This window comes from Heteronotia binoei, chromosome 1 (assembly GCF_032191835.1).
Source record: "Heteronotia binoei isolate CCM8104 ecotype False Entrance Well chromosome 1, APGP_CSIRO_Hbin_v1, whole genome shotgun sequence".
Classification (NCBI taxonomy): domain Eukaryota; kingdom Metazoa; phylum Chordata; class Lepidosauria; order Squamata; family Gekkonidae; genus Heteronotia; species Heteronotia binoei.
Window position 1 is genome coordinate 70417174 of NC_083223.1, and position 17528 is coordinate 70434701.

The window sequence follows — 17528 nt, forward strand, 5'->3', positions numbered from 1 at the left end:
AGGCCTCTGTGCCTGGTGCCAAGCATGTAAATGGTGCCACCTAGTTCCCACATCTAATTCTCCCCCCCACACACACACACACATACACCTTAAAGACTAACACGATTTGTGGCTGGGTATGAGCTTTCATGGTGCTACTGGACTCTTTTCTACTGCTAGAGGCAGACTAGCAAGGCTACCCATCTTGATCTGTGAGGTAGGTTAGGCTGAGAGGATGTAATTAGCCCCAAATCACCCAAGGAACCTCAATGGCAGAATGGGGATTTGAACCCCTCATCAGATCCTTAGGAAGAGAAATCCCACATCCCAGTAGTGCTTTGGCCAACTGTCAGACTGGCTTTTTTCCATCTTAAAAACTTTTTTTCATAAAACCCACATGCACACACACATTCCTCAGGTTTCATCTTCCTCAAGTCCTTATGGGTTCATGAACTGAGCCAACTGGGACCATCTTAGCCACCTTGGAGCAAACAGCTTTTAATAATCTTCATAGATCCTGGTCCCAGTCCCTTTAGGACAAACTGCTCAGAGTGATTAAGCACCAAATTCACAATAATATTTATGAAAGATGAATGGTTGACAGTATGTTCCCTCCATGCCAGTCTGGGTCAGTCTTAACATCATGCATTCCTAAAAGACAAGCAAGGAATGATTGTCCAGTAAGATATATTCAGGACGGGGGGGGGGGGGGGATGTTTGTTTTTTGTGACCTTAAAATGTTATGTTTGTGACCTTAAAATAAAGGGAATGTCATGGATAGCTGTCCCTCCTATACTAACACCCTGTCATTTCATAGACTTGGCTTGCATCCAAAGCAGCAAAATTGTTTCCTGCCATGGCAATCTTAAAACAGCCTCTCCCAAAATAAGCAATTTATGTGTGGATTTCAAGGGCAGCAAAAGGGTTGCAACTTGCAATTGGAGGAGGGGGTTAGGAAACATAGAGAGATGGGGGGTGGAGAGAGAGAGAGAGAGAGAGCATGTTAAGAAATCCCTTCCACTGATACCTGGATGGGTTGGAGCCATCATTTGTTTGGTTCTATTGTTGTTTTAATATAGCTCTTTGCTGTGCTGGGTGCTTCCAATCAGCACTCTTTGCCTGCTCATAGAGTGAAACTGTGACCTGAACACAGTCATTTTCATTGCTGTTCTTAAAGAGATAAAGATCTTATCAAGAACATGTCAAGAAATAATAGCATGTACATTCTTCCCAGAGCTACTGCTGGGCATTCCCTGTTCGTTTTGATAGGACTTTCACAGTTCTAGGTGCATAATAGCACTCATGCAAAACTAATGTGATTGGCTCATTTAATGACACTGTAATAGAAAAAGACCTGGACATGCCAGCAGAGGGGAGGTCTTCTGATTTGCACCATTTAAACTGTGGATAGCTTCTAGCCTCTTTCTTCACTTCTGTGTTGTTGGGGCAACAGTTTGGAAAATTATCTTACAATTTAGTTGAATGCATACTCGTTAAGATAACCTGGGAATCCTGGACTTTGTGCTGCAGCCTGTGTGGTTAATTGAAATGCAGTGATGAAGGGCTGATGGTTCGTCCAGTAATGTAATAAGCGGCTTCTCAGTCTCTCTCCTCTTCCTCCTACTTTGTATTATCAGATAATTCTTGCTTTCATACTGGGTTATCCTATCTATTACTGGCAATATATGTGCAAATGTTACATAAATAACATTTCATTGCATTTGTGAATCCTGTGGGCCAGAATAGCATCTCATCTATGGCTTGGATCCACTACGGGGGTATCTACAAAGATTTTCATGCACTGTCCCCTCGTGCTGAAAAACCTCTAACTCTCCCTGCATGCTGAATCGGGATGTCCTCCCCAGGAGTGTTTTCAGTAGTGTTTTACAGCAGGAACAGGAATGGAAGGAAGTCAGACTTTGCTAATGGAAATCCCTTCTGTCAACAGAAATTACCATGAAATCCAAGCCAATATCTGGCATTCACCCTCTTCATACCAAATAAATAGCAAGTGGCAAGAGCATATTATTTCAGATAATTTGGGCCCAGTTTGTATGCTACCATTGCAATGTGGCTGTCAATGTGCAGCCATTTCCTTGTCGTTGGCTTTTGAGTTTCATCAGAAATCTAACATATGAATTGGACTAATGCCATATCTTCAATCAGGCCTCTGGCATGGGAAAGTAATTCAAGATCCGGGCAACCTATGTGATAAGATACTTGTACATGAGACAAAGAGATGGATTCCCCAGAGCAGGTTTTAGAAACAAATGGGATTTCTATCCACAGGGTATGACTTTGCCAAGCCACAAAAGGAACTCATAAATTAGGCCATCACTTGCTTGAAATCAGGGGGACTTATCCACAGAGCTGCATGGTAAATTCAATGCAGGCAGCATGGTTTCTTGACCTGCCGTTTTTGAAGCAACTCTGTGCCATCAGACAAGCCATCTCCAAACCTCGGAGGAATGGCAGAAAAGGTCTCCACTGCATCATGGCAGAGGCAGAAAAAAGAAGCAAACTGTATGTACACAAGATTTTGTATGTGCCAAGAGGAGTTCTTTGTGTTGCAGTTAATGGCATTACCTTAGTTAAGTCTGACTGATTTACAAGTTGGTTTTCAGCACAGGTTACATTTTCTTTGCAGGTAGGAAACAAAAACAGCCTGCTTCCATTATCCTCTTCCCGCTGCCCTGCTGCCTGTAATGCACTGCACACCCAGGACTCGCATGCCTGCGGTGTAGTTGAGGAGTGAAGGGAGGCTTGTGCTTCTGTATGGCAGCAATCATGTAATCCATCCCAGCTGCACTAATTACGTCTTGGAAATGACAGCTTTCAGCCAACCCACCCATCCAGCAGCTGCCCAGTCATTCCCATGGCCAGTCAACCCCTGAGCGCATTAAGTGCGTCTCAGAATGCATAACAGAGCCTTTCTGTGTTAAGCCACATCAGCTTCCTTTAAGCTTCCCTCTTTAATATTTAATCACTTCTGATAAATGTATTTCATTTGGCTTCAGCAGTGTGTCACAATAAGACAAGATTCAGGAGAACTAATCAAATAAATTTGTGAGGTTAATCAGTAGCAGGTACATTTCTGGGGGGGGGGGTCCTCCATGTAAAGGGTGTGTGTGAGAGAGAGAGAGAGAGAGAGTGATTTTGTGCTTTACTGGGCAGGGTCCTGAAAGAGTTTTTTAATAGCATATCTTTGGGGAGCTTTCTTCACCCAGGACTTTTCTGTTCTGTCTATAAAAGGGCTTGGAAAACGTCTGTTGTGGCAAGTGTTGAGCTTACAGAGTGTTGGGTGCATGGGGTGCAGGATACATCCAAGGTGGGGCAACGTCACTTGCACTTTGAAGCAGAAATGGTCAGTGTAAGAAAAGTCCCTCCATACAGTTAAACGAATCCTAAATGGGTGATTCAAAGGAAGTTTCCAGGGTTTGAAGGTGAAACTATTCCCCCCTCCCTCTCCCCTTCATCTTTCCCCTGACTTTAAAGTCTTTAAAGTGCCCTAGGGTGAAATTGACAGTGTGTGGCGTTGCGGGAGGCAGAGTTCCTGCATCTCCATGCATAGATTTCTTTGGCAACACATGAGTATGAAGCTTGGGGGAGGGGTGGAGGTAGGGAGGGCCTGTGCGATGCCGAAGTGGGGGGGGGGGGGAGAGAGAAAATGAAAGATCTGATTCTAATACTCGAAACACAAAATATGTGAAAACAATCTTTATTTAGATTAAACTGAGCGATTCTCCTTTGCAACATCCCCGCACACACACTCTTGGTTCATGTGAAACGAAAAATTATTCTTTCCCCCTCCCCATTGCTGTTTTTCTCCGCACAAGGAAAACGTGGGTTGATACCATTTTATTGTTCTGCTGGGGAGAATTTGAGAACGAGCTTTTGTACTTTCAAGTGGCTAATCAAACCAGGCATTTTTAACGAAAGGACTGGTGATGGAAAAGCCCCGGCAAACGATCCCTTCCCGTCAGTTCCCCTCCCTCAACACACACCCGCACATACACCTTTCCCCGCTACCAACATGAAGGGGAGGGAGGAAGAAAGGGCGAGTTGGACAGAGTGATGTCTGGAGGGCGAACTCGTGTGTCTCTTTGGCGATGTAGTGCCGTGCTAAAATCCACCTCTCCGCTGGAGCCGAGCGGAGAGAGAGGGAGAGACAGCCAAACAGAGTGAGCGAGCGCTGGAGTAGGTATCATCGGCGGCTGTCGGTTTCCAGGGTGAAATCCGCAAGGCTGAACGTTAAAACCAACAAGAGGAACAAAATTTCTCCGGCAACCAACAACGGTTTTCTTTAAACAAAAAATAGCACGGAGACGGAGGGGGGGGGAGGGGCTGAATCAGCCAATCTAATCTGTGTTAATCAGACAAAGATTTCGGAGCTATCTGCATTGAAATTAATACATTAATACATACACTACTAGCAAGAGACAGAGAGGTAACAGCCTCACAAAACGTGGAGCGAGACCCAAGCAGAGCTTCTGTGAGGGGGGGGGGGGGTGGAGGAGCCACAAGGCTCTTTTGTTTTATTCCCCCTCCGATTAGTTTTTGCGGTGATCTGAGCAGTTAGGGAAGCGGCGGGCAGCGCTCGAGGCTTCCGTTTCTGTCGCCGGCGGAGAGCTTTTTGCAGAGCTGGTCGCGGTTTCAGCACCAAGAGTTCTGGACAGCTCACCGCGCAGCAGAGCTGCCTCCCCCCCCTCCCTCACCGCCTCTTCTCCCCCTCCCCCGCTGCATTACTGTACAGCTGGAGATGCATCTAAATTAAGTCCTATTCAACAACAAGTAGATCTCTTCTGTCCGGGAACCACACTAGACTCTGCTCTCAATTAAACTGCATTTTCTCTTCACGGAATTGACCGTCAGCCGTAATTATCCCGATTTTCTCTTTCTCTCTTGTCTCTCTCTCTTTCTCCCCCCCCCCATCTCTCTCCCTCCCTCCCTCCTTCTCTCCCTCCCTCTCGTTCTGTCTCTCTCTCCCTTTCTCTCTCTCCTCTTGCAGGAACGACTCTTTGGGAACCTGGTCCACCCAGGGATGTAAAACTGTGCTTACCGATGCATCCCATACAAAATGCTTATGTGATCGTCTCTCTACCTTCGCCATTTTGGCTCAGCAACCTAGAGAAATAGTAAGTAACGCGGGGGGGGGGGGGAGAGAATCTGAGTTTAATGCAAAGGCTGGGAGGATTTTTATGTGTCTATCATTAACCCCAGAAATATTTCAGATGTATGCCTTGAGAAAGGAAATGTATAAACGTTGAAGGTTGAGAAGACCGGCTGTTCTATTATCTCTGTCAGTGGCTCTTAGCTCATGGGAATTAATTACAGATTTTTAGATATATAATTAGTTCCAGGGTCTAACAGCTCCTGTTTTCACAAAGAAAACTTAACAACTGTAATATGTTGAAAGAATTTCCTACTTAATCATTATTCCTTTAGTACCCCTCCCCCTTTTAAGGGGAATGTGCAAGATTTTTCATTGTTGCTAGTAAAATGAGAAACCTAGCTACTCTAGTTAAACAGATTGCAGTTCTGCATTGGGCATTTTCAGTACAGGGACTCTGTGCTGTCCACAGCTTGTAAGCGAAACAAAATGGAAAGTATATATATAGAGAGAGACTGAGATTCTTTTAGTAGTAAATAAGAAGGATTTGACTTCAATAAATATGAAAAATGGGATAAGATATACGTTTTGCCTTGCCTGGATGACAAATCGTGGCTTGATAAAATATAATGTAAAGTGGAGCTGTGAAGTTTTTTTAGTAGCATAGTGCTAAATCAAGTGGTGTCCTACTGAAATAATTGCAAACTTTGAGGTCTAATCGTTTTATTAGCATTAACAAATACTATGCATATTTTAGCACCAAAAGCCTGGCAAGAAGGCTTGAGTCTGAGGGACTTGAGTCTGGTTTGCCTTTCTGCCTCAAGGTCATTTATTTTTCATCTCTTATAAATATTAATCGTTAGAACTGCTATATTTTTAAATGTCCAAATCTTTCAAATGCTGTATACGGTTTGTTCTGAAATTAGTATTTCTCTTATCTGTCCAGAAACGCAAGGAACATGAATACTGGCATGAAGGCCAACTTATTGTAAAGTCAGAAAGTTTGATATTGGGCTTTGGTTTTGGATAAGAAACTGGGTAGCACTCAGTTTGTGAGAATGAACCAAGCTATACTGCTCTCTGTCAGGGGGGAAAACAATTTTAAATTATCTTTTAAAATACTGGGATTATTTGAAAGATAGTAAATGTTAAGGCCTCTCATTATTAAATGGATAACTTCCCCGTTTTCTTTCTTTCTTTCTTTTTTGTCTGTTTGTTTTTGTTGATTGATGTAGTAAAATAGTAAAACTCCAAAGCCAGCAGGAATACTTACTTGGTACGCTGTAGGTACCTAGGCCTCAGAAGCATGAGTAGCTTGAAGTGAGGCTAAAGTTGGAAGTGGTAGGCCATGTTAACTGTACCTGTGAAATGGTGGCTTGTTTCCAAGTCAGATGTGCACCTCCCCGGTTTTAGTTTCATTCTTTAGTTACTAGAACATGGTTTTTATCTGATAAATCTTTGTTATGACCCACAGATCATGGAATCATCTGGTGCACCCTCAGTTACTCTTATAGCAGGCAGTGGCCTTTCATGCTTGGCTTTGGTTACCCTAGCAGTTGTCTATGCAGCACTATGGAGGTATGTAGTTGACTTGTGTGGTTATGTAGTAATGTATTATTATCCAGAATTCAAGGGATATTAAAGAAACTTTTCTATCTTCATCATTTTAAAATACCTTATGGAGGAGTTGTTAATAACTTCTTAGAATTTGTAAATAGGATGTGATTAGGATGGAAAGTTTTCTTCTTTATCCTGGCTTACTACTCATTAAAAGTCCTTTTTTAGCTCATTATTCTTCAGTATGTGTGATATATGCTTTTGCCCAATCAATCATTGTGAGAGTCAAAACCTCAATACTCTCCATCATCTTCAAGAATTTTCCCATTCATTTCACTGGAGAGGGATATGTGGATTCCTTCAAGTGGGAAAGCTCACATTCCCAAGAGGTTCATATAGCTATCAGAGTTTATGTGGGATTTTCCATTGGAGCGATTTTCTTCATTATGGTAATCATATCTCTAATAAGAGACTTATCTCTAAAGAAGCACTGAATAACAGCTACTCCAATACTTCCAAATTCTTCCAATTTTCCTTTCATTCAGTGACACAATGAAATGCTGACCTTGCTTACCACTCAAAAAGGCCTCAATAACAGTTCTCTCATAGGCCCACTCCATATGTTTAATGTGGTCTTAACACAATGGTCCTTGAGCATCCCCAGGATGCATTTACATCAAGAATGTGTCCAGTGAAGTAGGATTTCCTCATGGCAATTTCTTCATCTTGTTTCTACAAAAAATTATCTGTGTTGATGCATTTTTGAGGATCATCCCATGAAAACAAGGTAGATGAGGCCTGTAGATCATATTCAAGCCTTTATTGGCATGATTAGACATATACAATAGAAGGTCAGCCAAATTGCAAAGTCCATACAAAGTAAGGTTAAAAGTACAAGATAAAAACAGAAATAACAGCATAATGAAGCCTAATACATACTATTTATATTCATGAATGAAAGCCAAGGAAAAAGAGATCAACTGTTCCTTGTTAGAGAGGGAAAAATGAATAAACCAGTTAAAGGGAAAATGATCATGTTATGACTACTGCTAACCATTTCCCTGACATATGAACAAACTGGAAACCTTGAAATTAATTTAAAATTCAGAAGGAAAAAAAAGTGTTGAATGTACTGCCCATAGTTGTGGATGAATTATAACAAATAAATGAGCTAAAATATTGATTATTAGACTATGAGAGATGCATCTTTATTGACAGTGAGTTTTCTTTAATGCAGGAATCAGGATGCTTCTTAGCACCAAAAAATGGCCCCAGGAGATGGAGGTGTTGTACACACAAGCTAACCCCTTCACAGGGGTTCAATAATAGTCTTATCACCTAACAGTAAGGGGGTTGAAGTTCTGGTGCAAGTGCAGTCAGGCATAGCAAGGCCATTCCAACACCTCCCTCGTCCGGTGTGCATGTAACCTTGAAGGGTAGAATCATTTTTATCATTTTTGTTTATGAGTAAAACAAGCTTCTACTAGACTTTGATTTAAAGTCAGTAGTCAGATGGAAGCTTTGGGAACTCAGCCCACAGACTGCCAATTGGCCATCCCTGGTTTAATGTAAGGAAGGCCACTGGAAAGCCTGACAACTTTCTTGTTGATCCAAACCTGGTCAAAAAGAAGTAGTAGTAGAAGAAGACTGCAGATTTATACCCTGCCTTTCTCTCTGAATCAGAGACTCAGAGAGGCTTACAATCTCCTATATCTTTTCCTCCCACAGCAGACACCCTGTGAGGTGGGTGGGGCTGAGAAGGCTCTCACAGCAGCTGTCCTTTCAAGGACAACTCCTGTGGTAGCTGTGGCTAACCCAAGACCATTCCAGCAGCTTTAAGTGGAGGAGTGGGGAATCAAATCCGGTTCTCCCAGATAAAAGTCCGCGCACTTAACCACTACACCAAACTGGCTCTTGTGCATTGCTATCCATCAGTGTATATTGGCTTAAATCCTTGAACTCAACTGGATTGTAGAACAGACCAATAACTTAAAGCAGGGAGGTCTCGAGGCTACTTTTTGCTTTTGCGAGGACAGATGAAGTATCTTTAAAAGTTTTTTTTGTGACAGATTGATTTGCTTTCCTCTTCCTAAGAAATTATTCCCTGTGGAGTAAAGAAAGTAAAACATGCCTTTATTCAATGTACAATGTTTTTCTTAGAAAAGCTGTAGATTTTATATATATATTTGAAATGGTCACATGGTCATTATACCCCAGAAAAGCAAGAAAAAGGGTTTAGCAGTTTCCTAAAGCACTGAAACCTCAGGACCAATTTGAGCTTATTTTGCCCACATGCTTCATTTTTTTTTTTTTTTTAAAAAAGCTTTTTCATTGCAAAACTGAGATTGTTCAGAATTCATGGCTGTATGTTGCAAGAATGTAAATCAAGAATAGTACTTACATGAATTAGATAATAAATGTAAGTTTAAGCCCATGAAGTCAAATGGATTCCATTTTCTATAGTTTTGACACTGGCACTAATATGAATAGGCATAGTTTTAGTTTATTAAATCTGATATATTTATACTGGGTTGATTCCAAAGAATCACTTCAGCTCACAGAAATTCATTAGTGAAAGACTCCACCACTGGAACACTCAGCTTGTGAGCAGAAGGAGCCCTTCCATAATAGAAGAGCCTTCAATGAGAGCAAGACCTTCCATTATATGAATACCTTAATATATATATTAAACCACATAAATACATCGGCAAAAAGAATATTGACCATCATATCAAATATGGGTTCTCTTTCACCAGCTCTCTCATAGAACAATCAGCAGTAACAGCCTGAGAAGGTTGCAGGTTATTTCTTGTTCAGAGCACAGTATTCCAGAAAGGAACACTTTATTTCAGGGGTGTTGAACTCATTTGTTATGAGGGCCAGATCTGACATAAAAGAGACCTTGTTGTGCCGGGCCATGTCTGGTTGGGCTGAGCCATGTCAGACTGGGCCATGTGTATACCTATTTAAGATTAGGTAGCAGAGATATAATTTTTATAAAGAACACAGACAAACACAAATATATTTTTAAAAAACTTTCTCAGGGATGGGGGGGGGGAGCCTCAGTCAATAGAAGGAAGAGAGGCTTGGCTCATAAGCTCTGCTGTGTGATTGAGAGAGCCTGGCAAAGCAAGCTATTTCTCCCCCCTTCCTCCCCAAAGGAGGAGCCTCAACCAATGGAGAAAATAGAGGTTTTGCTCTGTAACTCCTGTGCAATTGAGCAAGCCTTGCAAAGCAAGCTGTTATGCAAAAGGAAGCAAAATATAGGAAGGAAGCAGATGACAGCCAGTTGCTCAGGGGCCTGATAGGAGCCCTCCGGGAGCCTGATTTGGCCCCCAGACTGCATGTTTGACACCCCTGCTATTTCTTATTATGTCATTTCACTATATATTATCAAAGGTGTGAATTTATGGAATGATTTTGGAGCAAGTGCTTTAAAGACAGCAACTTTTCTGCAGGTACAGAAGGTTTGAAGCATAGCCTCATGCCCTGTTGGCCTATACAGCTTCTCTGAACCAACATTCAAAAAGTTATACAAAAATACGTTACTTTTGTTTCAGAGGCTTCAATTAGCCAAAGCTCCCATCAGAATTTGCAGTTAGTAATCAATATCTCTCAAAATTCAGCAAATAGTTCTTTTGAATATTTGTCATTTATCCTAAAAAATAGTTTCCAAACTTAATTTTCCAAGTGAATTAGAGAGCAACATTTGTTGTAGTTTGCACAGTCCTATTAGTTACAATTGAAATCCATTCAAAACTCAGCTGCTTGACAATGAAACAGATTACATGATTTCTTCAGAACACAGATTATTTAGTAAACACAGTCTACAGTTATGATTAATTGACACATTAAACTTCACCTAATAAGAGTTTGTTAAGTTTGGAGACTCTGCTGCCAAGTAAATGTAAACTCTGCTGCTATATAAATGCCCATACTCTTATGATAGCATAGGCATGATAGCATAGGCAATACTCTTATGATAGCATAGGCATGATAGCATAGGCAATACTCTTATGATAGCATAGGCATGATAGCATAGGCAATACTCTTATGATAGCATAGGCATGATAGCATAGGCAATACTCTTATGATAGCATAGGCATGATCCTTAAAGCTCCTCTTGCGGAAGCAGATGGGAGGAGCTTAGCAAGGAAGTCCAGTTCAGTCAACAGGGGTTGTACCAAATCAGTTCCCAGCAGATTGCAGCCACTCATAAGCACCTGTATTGGAACTAAATGTTGCTGGCTTCAATATGTTAGGCTGAAAGTGTGAAGGGTGCCAGACTGCATCCATTAACGCCTCACCATAATGAGTCCAGTGGCACCTTTAAAACCAACAAAGTATTATTCAAAGTATAAGCTTTTGTGTGCATGCACACTCCCTCAGATACAATGAAACAGAATTTCCTCAACCATTACATATAGGACGAGAGGGGTGGGGTGGGAGTTTGGTTGTCCGGAAGAGTCAAGATGGTTAATGACAGCTAGATACAATCTAAATGTATTTGAAGAAGTATACTTGCAACACAAAAGTTTATACCCAGGATAAAACTTTGTTGGACTTAGAGGTGCCACTGGACTCAAACTTGGTTCTGCTTAGACCATCACGGCTATCTGCCTGAATCTATTACCATAACTGAGTACTTGTTTCAGTTATTTTATTTTCTTATGCAATGCTCTTAATTATTATGTTGTGGAGTATGCTTTCTTAAAAGTACAAGCCTTTCACTTCAGTGAAAAAAAGGGTTTTTATCTCTTGTAAGAACTGGCAATGTTAATGAATACTTATTTGTAATAAGAATGTACAATATTGGTATGCAAAGCAGTTAGTAAATGTTTTGTTGTATGTGCTTACTTGGGCAGGTACATCAGATCTGAGAGGTCAATAATTCTAATTAATTTCTGCCTATCTATTATCTCATCAAATATCCTTATATTGGTTGGACAAACACAGACACATAATAAGGTATGACTGAACTGTCTTTACATTTTAATAGCAATGTGGTTTTTGTGTAGCTGAATATACTGGGGTGGGAAATTACTTTGCAGAATTTGATAGTATTTTCAGATGAAATATTAGAAAGTCAGAGTGATTCAAGATATTTCTTAATAATTCCCCTATCCCATCCCTTGTGGTATTTTTCCATCTGGATAATTACAGCTTCTCTATAGCGGAATTGTCAAAAATCAAAGTTAAAACAATTCAGACACAATACATCAAAAGCACAAATTCTGGCTCATGGTGATAGTTGTGATGGAATTGTGCTAGTGTTTTTGTCTTTTACTAGCAATGTGGTATTCAATAGGCAACTATAAAAGAAGAGTATTTTTCTGGGGCATTTGAACAAGGTAATACTATAAATGCTGTAAGGCTAAACAAGATGATACTGATTATGACAATGGTGATAATTTGTGTGTCCTGTGCATATATTGTTCAGTCTGTGTTTGGAGTGTGTGTTGTTTTTATTCTAAGTGGTGTATACTGAACTTCTGCAAATTTAGGCATTTTCTGTTAAATGGGACATGATCATCGGGTGTAATAAACTCTATCCAGTTAAACTGAGTACATGAAGTTAGTCAGTAAGACTAACAGTCTGATCTAAAATCAGTGCCCCAAGAGTTCTGTTGAAATCACTGGGCCTTATGTTCATTAAATGTAAAATGCAAACGTACAATGGCCTAAACGGTTTGTGGAATGAAAAAAGAAGTATTTGCCTTGTATCTGGGTTTAGTGTGTGAGCCCTGTCATCTGCAGTCTGACTATCCTGTGGTTTTCTGATAATATTAATATTTGTAATTGTTAAGGTCAATAGAGTGGTTAAAGAGAGAGGCAAAGATCCATAATCAGATTTGTGGTCTGGTCTTTAAGAGTTGGTTCATATGCATGGAAGAGCATGTCAATACTTTGTCCACAGCTGCTCATGCAGCTAGGTGTCATGTTGCAGCAGATAACCTATGGCAAATATTTGGGATTTTGTAACCTTGCTCATAGAAGTTGATAAAATTAGGTCAGTTTATGTCTCAGTATTTCAATCTTCAGTAGGACATCGATCAGGCTGTTAGATAGGTGTATGCATTACATCAAGAAATAATTGTTACAGTTTTTGTTGGTCCCATTTTAGAGGTTGTAAACCAGACACTTTTTTCATTTCTTATTTTCCCCTTTACTTATAATAATGCTTTCTACCTTTTGCTTTGACATAACACATTCTAAGACTCTTCAAAAGGCAAAATCTGGGAAAGTAAATGCATGTAGGGTCAGAGCAGGATTGCATGCACTGGTCTGACCCTAGCCCCTATAGCTGCTTGGTAAAAGTTGCAGTCAAGAGCCTGAGAGCCCCAAGATCCAGATCACATGTGCAAAGCCTGCAGATGTGCATCAGTTCATGATCTATGCCAAATTAGGTAGGGATAGGGACAGTGCCAGCAGCAGCAACCTCGCTTCCCACTGTGCAACTTGCAAATAGTTCTTGTTACTCTGAAAAGATGCTCAGAAAAGGTGCTGCCAGTGGAACTTTTACCATTAGCTTCAAAGCAACATTCAGTTCCTCCATTCCTAGCATTTCTACTGTGGAGTTCAAGAGGTATTTGGTTGATCCTGTCTTCTTTTTGTTATTCCTCTTAAGAACAAAGTATTCTTTCCCATGAGATGTCTTTGGTCACGCAGCTATGAATATCATTAAAATAACAACTCAGGCAAGCAATGATAAGCTGTGTTTATAAAGATCTAAAAAGCAAAGCATTCCATACAGGCACCCATCACATAACCCCATAACAGTTTGATAGTCGTTTCCCCAAGTTGTAGTCTCACACTGGAAGGAATATATGTGAATGTATCTCCAAATTCATCATCAGAGTCTTATCTCCTGTGGTTCTTTTCTACGTAACTGTTGGCCTGCCTTGAGGAAGCAGAGAAAGTAGTCATTGGGGAAATTAGTCCCCATGCTTGTAAAAGGGGACCAGTGCTCCTCAGTCATTTAGAGCAGTAATTCCCAAACTTTTTGGTGTTGCAACATTCTGCTGTTCTTTGATTGATAGTCTCACTCTCTCTCACACACACACACTTTCTCCTAAACAAAATAAATATATTTGACATTATATTTACCATGAAACAAGTGTAAAACATTTTCAGATATCACAAAAACAGGCCTGGGAATTACTGCTTTAGATCATCATCACCCTTATCAAATGTATCTGCTGTCAGTGAATAATCATTCATTATTTCAACTCTACAAAGTTATTTTGAGGTTTAATATCCTGCTTTTTGACAGTTGAGTATCTTAAGTGTGATATATTCCCCCACCTCCTCTACATTCCAAAACAGCAATTAAACTGAACCAAAGCCACATTTCCTTATAATGCAATCTTGAGTTTACAAAGGGCATTTTTTTTATCTGCAGCTTCTCAGTCTGTATATTCCCTTAACAAATTGCTGAGAAAGTACCTTGAATGAATGAAGGACAGATTAAGATGCTCTATGCCAAAATATGTCCTCATTAATTACTAGCAAAATTTGATTTTAACAGTTTTGTTTACTGCATAACTAATATATTCTGATACCAGCCTCCAAGTCTTGTCCTTTGTGCAGTCTCATCATTTTTTTGCCAAATTGCCAAGTATGGCCACAATTCAGGAAAGTTTTGTGATTAAACTTCGATGCAGGATTGTTACTGCAATTCCTTTCTAATGAAAATTAAACTATTGAAAGAACCCAGTGAAATAACTGGTGTCATTAATGCTTTCTTCCAAGAGACTGCTGCTTTGGAAATGGGAAAAGCAAACTCATTATGTTTATTCTATGGGTTGCTGATTCAAAGTATACATTTAAAACTGGATCTAGGCATATATTTTTCCTATGTGGGTTGTGTGTGTGTTCATTTGGGAATATTTGGAAGTAGACTAGCTTCAAAATTGCTTCCAAATAGTAGAGGGACAGACAGGGGTTTTTTTGGGGGGGGAGGTGGGGTGGGGAGGGTTAGTGCAAATGAAAGAAACAATATTCTTGTCCAGATTTCTGTTCTGTATTCTCAACCATCCTCCTGCTAGAAAGTTACAGTACAATCCTAAACAGAGTGATACCTTTTATGTCCATTAAGGTCAATGGGTTTTAAACAAAGTTATATCCTTCTAAGCCCATTACATTTAATGGGCTTAGAAGGGTATAACTGCTTAAAACTGCCCTGTTAGTAATTCAAAGCAGGTCTACTCAAAAGTAAGCCCATTTTATTCAAATAGGCTCACTCCCAGGAAAGTGTTCTTGGGATTGCAGCCTTTGAAGCATAGCGCATCACATGGGTTGGGTTTATGCACAATATAAACAAAATATCATCTCTGCCCAGTCACAGGGGAATTCCCCCATAGCCTAGGGCAGGGGTGGCCAATGGTAGCTCTCCAGATGTTTTTTTGCCTACAACTCCCATCAGCCCCAGCCATTGGCCGTGCTGACTGGGGCTGATGGGAGTTTTAGGCAAAAACATCTGGAGAGCTACCGTTGGCCACTCCTGGCCTAGGGCAACTCACTGCCTCTCAACTTGACCTGCCAAAATAATTTCTGTGCACCTAAGATAAGCCTCATGTAAGGCGCCCCAAGGGTAAGCTAAGCTTCTTGGTGGCAGGATAGTAAAGTGGTAAATAGACAGTAATGAACAGTAATGTTTTTTATGCCACCACTTTAATCCCATTCCCCAAATTTATCAACCCAGTTTAAGAGGTGGGGGGAGAATAAGGATACAAGAAAGATTTTTTTAAAATAATAGTAATGGGATTCCAAAGCCTTGGATTCAGTAGAACCACTTATGTATCTTTTTCCTTCCAAGTATTTGGGCTTCTTTTGGTGCCAAATTAAAGAGGAGGTTTCTCCTCTCGTCTCATCATTGTAGATGTAATGACTGCACCTAAAGCAGGGTCCATCTCTCTTAGTTTTATTGTGTGTTCAATGCTCTGTCTGCTTCCACAGATGGAAGTCAGAAAGACTTCCACCATGCACAATTAGGGGTATGCAATTTTTAAACTGGTGTTTTTCAGTCTGGGTCTATTGGAACCCCCCCCCCCCCCCAAATTTCAGTATTTCTGAAAAATCCCAGATCAAAATACTGGTATGGTATTCAGACCTGGAATTTTTCAGAAACGCTGAAATTCTGGGAGGTCCAATAGATCTGAGAATTAAAACACTGGTTACAAACAAGCGAGGGTTGGCTTGGCTTCTCCTGCAGAATGGTTTAAATCATGCTGCAGGAGAAGCTGGCCCCAGGATCTGCTGTGCCACAAGCTAGCACATTGCTTCCTGCAGCACAGCAGCTTCTGAGGCTGATATTTCCTCTAGCCCAGTTTAAACCGGGCTGTACAAGAAGCCAGCCCCAAGCTGTCAGGAACTGTCTGCTCCCCTTGGCACAACTGATCCTTGGGCTGTCTTCTGTTGTCTCTTTAAACTTTTAAGGGATTGCAGTAGAAGCCCAACAAACAGATGAGAAGTGGGAGGAACAGCTGAGAAGTGGGAGGGTCTCTCTGCTGGTTTTGGATCTACTGGTAATTCCCAAATATATCTGGGATTTTCTTGGGATTTTTTTTGTTTTTCCAAAAAAACCCAGATACATATGGGAAGCCTAAATATACCTGGGAAATACCAATAAGGCATTTGGGAGTCTATTTTTGGCTTGGGTAGATGCACACACCTCTTTGCACAATGGCAACAGTATAAACGTCCTGTCTCAGTGATAACCTTATGACAGCCTCACTTATTTAAAGCATTCCCTTAAAGCAAAATCAGAACAGCAGTCTTTCTGTCTCTGTGAGTGGTCCTAGGCATATAATTACTTCTAGAAACATAGCAATTGTTCCAGTGATCATAGATATACAATCTATAGTATTTTCCATTGCTGGGGCTATACTACTGCTATCTGTTATCACAGGAATTGCTGCAGAATAGGCACTTGATTTTTCAGCTTATTCTTTACATCTCATCTGATGAATTCTTTCATCTGTACATATTCAGGAAAGGTGAATAGATAGTTATGCATTTGAAATATGGTATGATCCAGTCACACTTTCCTTAGTTCTACATCTTTTTCAGTCTGTTGATCATGGCAGATTCCCACTCCCAGAAAAAGCATCCTTTCCTAACCCAAGGACATGTCTCCCCATTTCCGTGAATATTCTGTGTACCTTGAAGCAACAGACAAATACTTTGCCTAACCACTTCTCATTATTAAATTTAATAAAACATCCAACAAGGTTATTTTTAAAACATCTTTGTCAAGTTGAATAGAGTAATTAATATGTATGAGGAACATGTAGATTAGTTGTTCGTTTCAGCTAGTACTTTAACAGGAAGTAGCCATAGAAGATATAGTTATCTCAGAAGGTCTACAGGGAAATACGATGACGCCCTTGATGTGGGATAGATGAGTGGTAATATTAAACAGTACTCCTAATTTATTAGGTATTATGACTGTGGGTCTGTTATCTTGATACAATTTCCCTGTGCACATTAAGTTTCAAGAACTTCAAAAGGCCATATTTTTGGCTTGTTAAATTACCTCTTGTCATCGTCAGTGAAAAGGGGGCCAAAAAGTACCTGTGCCCCAGGAAGCAGAGGTCTAAGTTTGTACAGATAGAGCTTTACAGAATCACCTTGAATTCTTCAAAGCTGAACTACCTTTTCAAATTTCCAATGCCCACTGCTTGCAGGGAGACTTTTTTCCCTCTTGGTATGTGAATCAGTATTTCAGCTTGAAGCTTCAGAAGTATAGGTCAGTGAGCTTTTTAGCTCTTTTAAAAGATAGCTAGTACCCCCCCCCCCCCCAAAAAAAGGTGGGCTATAGGGAGATTTAGGTTGAAAGATGTGTTGTCAGCAGAATGACATTTTCCTGATTGTCTTTTAG

General features: G+C 40.5%; 1 protein-coding gene across 4 annotated transcripts in view; it reads left to right on the plus strand.

Moving 5' to 3' along the window:
• Positions 1-17528, plus strand: part of ADGRB3 (adhesion G protein-coupled receptor B3) — a 730220-nt gene that overhangs the window by 575120 nt on the left and 137572 nt on the right. For all 4 annotated transcript variants that reach the window (XM_060235460.1, XM_060235469.1, XM_060235479.1 and 1 more), the window contains 3 exons: positions 4988-5114; positions 6564-6667; positions 11512-11614. In XM_060235460.1, coding sequence (XP_060091443.1) covers positions 4988-5114; positions 6564-6667; positions 11512-11614 — 334 coding nt within the window. The remainder of the gene's footprint in view (positions 1-4987; positions 5115-6563; positions 6668-11511; positions 11615-17528) is intronic.